The sequence below is a fragment of the Cavia porcellus genome, unplaced genomic scaffold, assembly GCF_034190915.1.
Source record: "Cavia porcellus strain 051 isolate PalLab524CR breed Dunkin Hartley unplaced genomic scaffold, mCavPor4.1 scaffold_15, whole genome shotgun sequence".
NCBI lineage: Eukaryota > Metazoa > Chordata > Mammalia > Rodentia > Caviidae > Cavia > Cavia porcellus.
This window is the reverse complement of record NW_026947498.1, coordinates 69,325,799-69,335,872: the sequence shown is the minus strand read 5'-3', so window position 1 is coordinate 69,335,872 and position 10,074 is coordinate 69,325,799. Positions and strand designations below refer to the sequence as shown.

Here is a 10,074-nt window from a genome sequence, read left to right as displayed (position 1 = left end):
AGCTGCACCATTTTGCAGTGAAAGAGCATTTTGGTTGCTTCACATCCTTACCAGCATTTGGTTTGATCAGTGCTTTTTGGAGTTTGGCCATTCTAATAGCTGTGTAGTAAGTAGTATCTTATTTTAATGTATAGCTCTCTAATAACATGATGTCGAGCAACTTTTCATATGCTTGTCATTCATTGTTCTTCTTTGCAGTACTAGCTGTTCATTTTTTTTGTTTGTTTTTGTTTTTAATCGGTACTGGGGATCAAACTCAGGACTGCCTGCTTGCAAGGCAGGTTCTTATGCTGCTGAGCTAAATCTCCAGCCCCTGTGTGTGTGTGTGTGTTTTTTTTAAAGATAATAAAACCAAACAAAAGAAAACAGAATGAAGCTAATCAGAACAGAACAGTGAAAGCAATACAGGACTTCAAAACAGGATAATAAAAAAATCAACAATGGCTACCACAGTGTTCCCTGTTATCCTCAAAATAGCTGTCCATACCATCAGACATAATAAAATCAAACAAAACAGAATAAAGCCAATCAAAACAAAACAATGAAAGTATTATAGGACTTCAAAACCAAGTAATAGGAAATCAACAGTGGACACCATCATATATCTTGTTATCTTCAAACTAGCTAGAATAAAACCAAACCTAATAAAACTAAAATGATACCAGAATTCAAAACAAGATAATAAGAAATTAACAATGGTTACCACCTTCCCTTTTTAGACTTTCTGCCCATCACTCTTATTAATATCTATTGCCATTTGGACCCCACAACCTCCCTTAGTTTTTATGCTCAGGAGATAACATGATATTCTCCCATGAGTCCAAACCATTTCACCCATGAGCATGATCTCAAGTTGCATCCATTTACCTACAAGAGCCTGAGACTATCTTTAAAACTCAGTAGCTTTCAATTGTATAAAAACATCAGATCTTTCTTACTCATTCTGTGATTGATGGACAAGCTACCCCTGCTTTGTTTCTGGTTGCCTGTTGCATGGAACAATTGTTTTCTCTCTTTTGACCTTCGGTCTGTAAATTCCCTTTTGCGTTAAATGTGTTTCTTGTATATAGCATATTGATGGATCTTGTTTCTTGATCCACTCTCCCTGTGTTTCTTTTTATTGGTGGACTGAGGCCATCTACATTAATGGGTACAACTGGCACCCATTGGCTTATCCATGCCGTGCTATCCTCCTGCTGTTGGCCCCCCATGTTTCCCCTCAGTTCAGTTGCCTGCCTTGTTTGGCAGTCCCCCTCTGCTGCTTTCCCAGAAGCATGGTCACCTTTATCTCTCTCTAGAATGTCCTTCAGTGCTCTTTGGAAGGTTGGTTTGGTGGTCATGAGTTCCTTCAGTTGTTCTTTATCATGGAAGTATCTGATTTCTCCATTAATTTTTAAAGATAATTTTACAGCATACTCTAGTCTACAAAGTTGTTTTCTTTCAGTGCTTGAAACATTTTAAGCTCTTCTTAACTTCACGGTTTGTGTTGAGAAGTCTGTCGTGGTTCTGATGGGTGTTCCTTTATAGATGATCTGTTTCTTTTCTCTAACAGCCTTTAATATTCTGTTCTTCTGCAGAATTCCTGGGATCTTATTATATGTCTGGGTGTAGATTTATTTTGGTTATGGCTAGTTGGAGTTCTGTATACCTCACTTATCTGCATGCCAGGTCCTTTTCCTGTTTGGGAAGTTTTCTGCTATGGCTTCTATAAATGGTTTTTTTATGTCATTTGTGTTGACTCCCTGCCTTTTCGCTGACACCTCTCACTCTTAAATTATTTTTCATTGCATCATCTTGTAACCTTTGAATTGTTATTTCTTGCTTTCTTTTTACTTTTAAGAGATCTTTCCTTTTTCAATTGCTAGCTGCAATCCTATCTGCAAGGTCTGAAAGTCTATCTTCAGTCTCTTTCAAGTGGTTTTGCCAGCTTTCAATAGAGTTTTAAAGTTCCTAGATCTCTCTTTGAATCTGTTTCATGCATTGTAATTCCTTCCTATATTGTTCATTCAAGGTTTCCATCCTTTTCCTAAGCTCTTTTTTAATCTATGTCTTCTTTTAGATATGCTCAGCAATTTTTCCATTATGTTTGTGATTTTTTCTTTTACCTGAGACATTATTTCTTCATTTTTATTTTTATTTTAAAGAGAGTACAACTAAACTTAACAAAACAGGTCAGAAGAAAACAATGTAAGAGGCAGATTTCAAAGCAAGACAACAGGAGATCTTCACTGTTTCTTGTTTTCTTTTAAATAGTTGTCCTATCTTCACACACAATGAATTCATACATAGCAAAATAGTATTAAACTGATCAGAGCAGAATGATGAAGGCATTTTAGGCCTTCAAAACCAGACAATAGGGAAATCAACAATGGCTGCCATAATGTCTCTTGTTCTCGTCAAAATAGCTGTCCATACCTTATTGTATGTTGAAATGAAACAATACACACAGACCAAAGTCACTCTGAACAAAGAATAATAGTATTGCTGGATTTCACAGCATGGCGATATGGAATCAGCACTGGATACCATAGTATCTCTTTTTCTTCAAAGTAACTGTTCATTTAATCATGCATTATATAATCAATTCTCATAAACTGTTCAGGAGAAGTTCTACACATGTATGAGTCTCTACATGTATACCTATCCTTTCTGTATTAGAGGGAAAAGCAAAACAAATTCCTAGAAAAACACAAAACAAAAAAGACAAATAAATAACAATAAGAGCCCCAAACACTGACAATATAGGCCTTCCAAACAAGGTGGTAGGAGCATAACTAGGGTTGTTATTTTACATAATGATCTCCAAGAGTTACTCAGATCACCATACAAGTATACATAATTGTTCCAATCCTACAAATGTTAACTTTTGTTCCAAGACCTTATAGAATTTGTAGCACAATCATCTTAGCTATCCTAAGTATGTTTATATAATTTCTTTTTCCTCGTTTTCCCCATATATTATTTTTCCCCTTGAAGCAGATTCTTAGCCTTCCACTGTAATTATTGAGTTTTTTTGTATCTTATGTACTCTTACCATTTCTTACACTAAGGAGACTACAGTATTAACACATGTGAGTTTGATTTATTTCACTTAGGAGTATGGTCTCAAATTGCATCCATTTACTTATAAATATCTCAATGTGATCATTCTTTATAGCTGAGTTCTATTCCATTATATAAAAACACCACATCATTTTTATCCATTCCTCAGTTGTGGGCATTTAGATTGTTTCCAAGATCTGGCTATTATAAATTGTGCTGCTATAAACATGGGTGCACAATATCACTGTGATATGATGTTTTCAGTTCTTCTGGGAATATGCCCAGAAGTGGGATAGCTGGGTCAAATGGGACTTGCAATCCCAGGTTTTTGAGGAACCTCCAGACTGACCTCCACAGTGGTTGCACCAGTCTACACTCCCACCAACAGTGCAGAAGGGTTGCTTTTCCCTCACAGCCTCTCTAGCATTTGTTGTTGGTGGTTTTCTTGATCCTGGCCATTCTTTCAGGAGTGAGATGGAATCTCAGTGTGGTTTTAATTGGCATTTCTCTAAGAAACAATGATGCTGACCATTTTCATGCATTTATTTGCCATTTGTATTTCTTCATCTGAAAACTGTGTATTCATCTCAGATGCCCATTTTTGGATTAAGTCTTTGAATTTCAGGGATCTGATTTACTAAAATTCTTTGTAGGGTCTAGACAGAAGTCCTTTGTCTATGGGACAGTTCACTAAGATTTTTTCCCAATTTGTGGGTTTTTTTTTAAAACTATGTTGGAAATTTCTTTTGACATGCAAAAACTCTTTAAGAGAACGCAATCCCAGTTATTGATTCTGTGAAGTATTTTACATGCCGGTTTGACTCTTGTTCATGAATTCTCTACCTACCCCTATGTCTTCAAGATTTCTACCTACTTTGTCTTCCAACAGATTTAGTGTTTCTGTTTTAATATTTAGATCTTTGATCCATTTAGACTTTAGTTTAGTACATGGTGATAGGCATGAGTCTAGTTTTAGTTTTCAGCATCTGGAGAGCCAATTTTTCCAGCATCATTTATTGAAGAGACTATCTTTCTTTCAGTGGATGTGTTTGGCCCCTTTGTCAAAGATAAGATGGGTGAGTGTGTTTGTAGTTATAGCTGTATCTTCTAATGTATACCACTGATCTTCAGGCCTGTTTTTATTCTAGTACCATGCTGATTTTATTACAGTGGTTTTGTATTATAACTTCAAGTCAGGGATTGTGATGCCTCCTGCCTTGCCTTTGCTGCTTAGAATTGCCTTTGCTATTCTAGGTCTTTTCTGGTTCCAGATGAATTTTAGGAGTGATTTCTCTAGATCTGTGAGGTATGCTAGTGGTATTTTGATTGGGATTGCATTAAATCTGTACAACAATTTTGGGAGGATGGCCATTTTCACAGTGCCTGTTCTTCCTGTCCATTAACAAGAGCTGTCGTTCCATTTTCTGAGGTCCTCTTCAATTTCTTTTTCAGGGTATTATAATTTTCCCTGTATAGATCTTTTGCTTCTTTTGTTAGATTGATTCCTAAGTATTTCATTTTTTTGGATACTATTGTGCTGTGGAAATATAGAAGATCATCAGTACCTATTTCAAAAGAGCCTTTACTCTCATAGGCTTAATAACACAGAAGAAATGGACAGATTCCTAGAAATATATGAATTACCAAAGCTGAGTCAAGAAGATGTAAAACTGCTGGATTTCAATTAAAGAAATTGAAAATATAATTAAATCCTTACCAACAAAGAAAAGCCCAGGTCCAGACAGATTCTCTTCAGAATTCTACAAGAAATTCAAAGAAGATTTAATGTCGGCACTCCTCAAACTCTTCAATGAAATTGAAAGGGAAGCAATTCTCCCTAACTCATTCTGGAAGCAAATATGACTCTAATATCAAAACCTGAGAAAGACCCAACTGAAAAAGAGAACTACAGGCCAATCTCCCTAATGAACATAGATGCAAAAATTCTCAATAAAATACTGGCAAATAGAATCCAGCAAATCATCAAGAAGATTGTACACCATAACCAAATAGGATTCATCCCAGAAGTGCAGGGATAGGTCAACATACACAAATCAATAATTGTAGCCCACCACATCAATAGAGCCAGAAATAAGAACCACATAGCCATTTCTATAGATGCAGAAAAAGCTTTCAATAAAGTCCAACACTTGTTCATGATAAGAACCTTACAGAAAATTGGAATAGATGATCTTTACCTCAATATGATAAAAGCCATCTCTGACAAACCAACACCCAGCATTACAGTAAGTGACCAAACACTGAAAGCCTTTACCCTAAAATCAGGAACAAGACAAGGATGTCCATTATCACCACTCCTATTCAATATAGTGCTGGAAATACTAGCCAAAGCAATTGGACAAGAGAGAGAAACAAAAGGAGTAATGATAGGAAAAGAAGAAGTTAAATTATTATTTGCAGATGACATGATATTCTATATAGAAGACCCCCAAAACTCCATTGAAAGACTCCTACGTATGATAAATAAATTTAGTAATGTAGCTGGATACAAAGTCAACACTCAAAAATCATTAGCATTCACTAACAACAAAATCACTGAGAGAGACATTATTTCTGACCTGATTACTTTCACAGTCTCATGAAGTTGTCTGTTTACTTCAGCTGCTGTCCTCTCAGAGATTTCAAGTGTGTGACTCCCATTTTATCCCATGACTGTATCTCCCAGACTTGTTCTACGTAGGCTGGAGGTCTGAGATTGCCTTTTGCTCCTTTATCTTAACACTTTCCTGTGTTCCTCCCTACAGGCAGGTTGTGGGGTCCCAGGTGCTTACCCCATTGGCTGCCCCTTGGCAATGCAGGGGAATGGACCAGGCACCTGGGTTTCAGGGAGGCAGTAGGGCCTGGGGCAGGCTCCTCCAGACCCGTGTGGCACACTGAGGCTTCCCTGATGGCCATGGCTGTGTGGTAGCAGGACCGCTACTTCCCTCAGCCTGCGTGGCTACACTGTGACTCCCCTGATGGTAGCAGGCACACAGGAGTGTGTTTGCCTGATGCTCCCAGCCTGTGTTGGCTGCCCACAGAAAGCATCTCTGATGGCAGCCTGCAGGCATATGGAACATATCTGGCTGTTTCCCCATACCCACACTGGCTTAGCACATTTGAATTTTGACCTGAATCCTGTAGCTTCAGGCACAGAAGTGGTCTGTGAGGAGTGGAGTCTCAAGCTACTTGGAAAATTGTTCTTTAGGAGTGATCAGACAGTGGCAAGCAGTATTGTCACAGGGCAGATAGATATCCAGGATGAGCTGGCATGGCTGTAACTCGAATAGGAAGTCCTGGGGTCTGCAGCGGAACAGAGAAAGGAAGTGTGCTGGGACATTTCCTGGCTCGAGTATTTCCTCAGAGTGGATGGGGAAGTTGTGTACAGGCTCAATCCATGCCTTCCTGGAGCACGGCTACAGAGGGCCAGTCTGATGCCTTCACCTTATCTGGTTTCCTGAATTTTGAAGGAAGTTCTTGATGTGTGCAGTGAGAACCCTGTCAGAAGGCAATAGATGGAGTCAAAACTGTGAAATGCAGTCACATTATTGCAAGTGCATGCTGCCACCAAGCTGTGCATTCTGGGTGTCCGGGAGCCCACGGCCGGTCACAGTAATCAGAATTTTCACTCTCATAGGGTACACATCACAGTGTTTTACCATGTCCTAAAACGGGCATTTCATGCTTATTTCCTTGGTCCTTCTAAAGCTGGCAGAAGGTGAGCAGAAGATCCTCCCCTCCTTGACCCAAAATCCAGGATTTGTCTCTACCAGTCTTTCACTAGGATGAATCTCAGCCCCACAGGGCAGAGATAAGACTCTGGCTTGGGCAGAGAGGACCAGGAGTCTTTAAAAATGGATATTTAATGACTGAACCAACCCCTTCCAATGGCAGACCTTTCACTCTGTCCTTAGGGACCCCTTTATCACAGTTCACCCACAGCGCCCTGGGAGTCTGGGGAAGTACCATCCACCGAGGCATCTCCTCCTGACCAGGCCCCCACGCCTCTGGCATCTTGCTCACAGGTTGCTTGGACAAGCTGTCTACCTTGGACAGCTCCCGTGTGAGTGCAGAGTGCACAGAGCTGGAATCTGCTTGCTTCCTAGTCTAACACTCATCTCTGTCCTGCTTGTAAGCCCCCAGAACGAACCTGTTCCCTTTGGTCGCGGCTGCTTGAGGCAATGCAGTAAAACAGGATGTGGTGACCTGCCACTGGCCTGACGGCTCCTTTTATTCAGAGAACTCTAAAATGCCTCCCCGTTCCACAGCAGAGACACACTTTTCCTGCACTTGGCACTTTCATTTTCTTAAGCACACTCCCTGTTGTGTGGGCTTTGGCCAAATGCAGTGAGTGTAGATCCACCCAAACCGAGGGCAGGGGGAGTCCTTGGTTACTCTCAAGGAAAGCGACAGGAGAGGCTGAGGAGGGGAAACAGGACCAGAGTCTATTTTGCAGCTTTGTTCCCTCTTTCCCCGTTCTGTCAGGGAGCAGAGAGACAGGGTACTTCACTTGTTGGCTCAGGCCCCCCGCAAATTGGTCCAGAACAGCAGCTCTCAACCATGGCTATTCTTTAGAATCACCTGCGGAGAGTTTCAGATTCAGGGCCTGGGCCTATTGCAGTCCAGAAGGCCAGGATTGAGGCAGGCTCTTTGTTTTGTTTTTTTACTGGTACTGGAGATCAAACTCACGACCACATGCTTGCAAGGCAGGTGCTTATGCTGCTGAGCTAAATCCCCAGCCCCTCAGGCAGGCTCTTTGTTCTATTGGCATACACATTTTTAAAAGGTGCTCAGGGGGCTGGGGATTTAGCTCAGCAGCATAAGCACCTGCCTTGCAAGCAGGCAGTCGTGAGTTCCATCCCCGGTACTGATAAAAAGGAAAAAGATAAAAGGTGCTCAGGAGCTTCGGGTTTGCCATCAAGATGGGGAATTACTGCTCTAGGACTCAGAAGGGACTTAAAGGAAGAAGTAGCCCAAGACACACTGGGTTCTTCTGGAATCTTTTGCTTTTGTCTTACATAAGCCAATTCCGATTTTTCTGCCCTTAACCATTTTCTCTGCTGAAAGACATTTGTGTTTGACAGAACTTAATCTGTTAATATTATTCATCACATGTCATGGCTAGCACTTTTTTTTTGCCCCATTAATTTATGTTGCTTATGAAGTGCCACATCAGCTGCCTCTCACATTTGATACCCTTTTCTGGAGACTGAGAAAAATAAACTCAGGCATGGGCTTCCCTGAGTTCACACTGGTACAATTCACTAGCAGAGTTCTTGGGCCAAGGTTGTCGGACTTCCTCATGCACCTGGGTTGTGTGAGTCCCATGATGTCCAGGTTGATGCATTCTGCCTATAAAATACTTGCATCAAATCATTGACCCCAGAGGAAACACCGCCTTACATTGTACCCTTTACACAAACTGTTCTTGAGCAAGGAAAGTGAAAATATTTGGGGCAACAGGTGAGTGACCTGGATTGCCAGGTGGGTCATGTGGGGCTCTCTGGGAGTCCAAGGAGGGCTCAGCCCCTGAGGTGCTAGTACCACTTCACTTGTACAAGGTCATGTGACAGCTAGGAGCAGGGGACTGCACTGTCTTCTTCAACCTCTTTTGGCAAGAGCACGCCCTACTCTCCTCTTTGTAGTGTGTTTTACACCACCTCTTTTTATATTTTGGAGCCTCACATGACCTAGTGAAAATAAAGAACTCACCTGACAGGTGGTTGTTCCTGAATTTTTTTCTTTTCTTTTTTTTTTTTTTTTTGTACTGGGGATTGAACTCATGATCTCACACTTTCTAGGCAGGTGCTTCTGCCGTTGAGCTAAATTCCCAGCCCCTTGATCCTGAAACTTTAAGACAACAGAAGACCCCCCCTTCTAAACACACCCAAAGCTGCAACCCCTTGATTGTTTTACGTAACCCTTTGGCTTTTAGCATCCTTGATTCCTTTGGGCATGGAAAATTCCTATGCAAACTCACATACCAGGGTGGAATCGCCCATCTGTCCTCCTGTGTTCTTTGCAGGCCAGTACCTCTTTTTCCAAACTCTCCCAGTTTTCTAAACTCTGATCCCTGCCCAGTGTTCTCTAGACCCTCCCTAGCGAATATGGTCCAGGGATGTTGGCATAAGGGAGCCTCTTTCTGGGTTCATGATCTGATCTTAGCAATAAACAGCAAGTCCTGAATCCATAATCCCAGAGACCTCTTTTCTCCCCCTTGAAGGCCTAATAGCACAGATTTCAGTCTCCTGAGTGTGTGGCTGAGTGTGTGGTCTCTGCAGGGTTTGAGCCATTGGTCAGCTCTCTGGCTTTCCTCCATAGCTCACTGGCTGCTGCATGAATTCATACTTCCTAAGTGCTTTAAGATGATGCCAGACACACAGGACGTGCGCAATGAATTTACCTATCATCATGGAGGGCAAGTGGATGGGAAAGTGGACTCAGGTTTCAGCATCTCCTTCTGGCAGGGCTTGCCTGGGGGCACGGGACCCATACTGTGGCTGGGACGGGAAACAGCAGCGATGCAGCACACTAGAGGACAGCACCAACATGAGCCTCTGGATGCAGAACATCACAACCTGTCCTGTGAGAACCCCCCTTCAAATCCCCCCACCCCAGCAGGCTGTCCCCTTCCCTAGCTGGCATCCCCCACATCCCCTGGAATCCCATGCTTCTTTACCCCCTGCCTCACGTGCCTCCTCGCCCCTTTGTGGGTCTGCAGGTGCGAAATGTGACCCGAGATGGAGGCTTTGGCCCATGGTCACCGTGGCAGCCTTGTGAGCACTTAGATGGAGACAACTCAGGTTCCTGCATGTGCAGAGCCCGATCCTGCGACTCCCCTCAGCCCCGCTGTGGGGGCCTCGACTGTCAGGGGCCAGCCATCCACATCGCCAATTGCTCCAGGTTTGTGAGGACAGGGCTTGACCTATGTCTGCCTGGGCTGGGGCAGGGAGAATTGGGCAAACGGAAATATAAACAAAATTGACAACGGTAGACTGAGAATTCCAATGCAGATTTTGTATGAAGTGTTGG

General features: G+C 42.2%; 1 protein-coding gene across 2 annotated transcripts in view; it reads left to right on the top strand.

The window, feature by feature from the left end:
• The window catches only part of Sema5b (semaphorin 5B), a 67,667-nt gene that overhangs the window by 52,465 nt on the left and 5,128 nt on the right, over nt 1-10,074 (top strand). For both annotated transcript variants that reach the window (XM_063225088.1, XM_063225087.1), the window contains exons 12-13: nt 9,510-9,627; nt 9,764-9,945. In XM_063225088.1, coding sequence (XP_063081158.1) covers nt 9,510-9,627; nt 9,764-9,945 — 300 coding nt within the window. The remainder of the gene's footprint in view (nt 1-9,509; nt 9,628-9,763; nt 9,946-10,074) is intronic.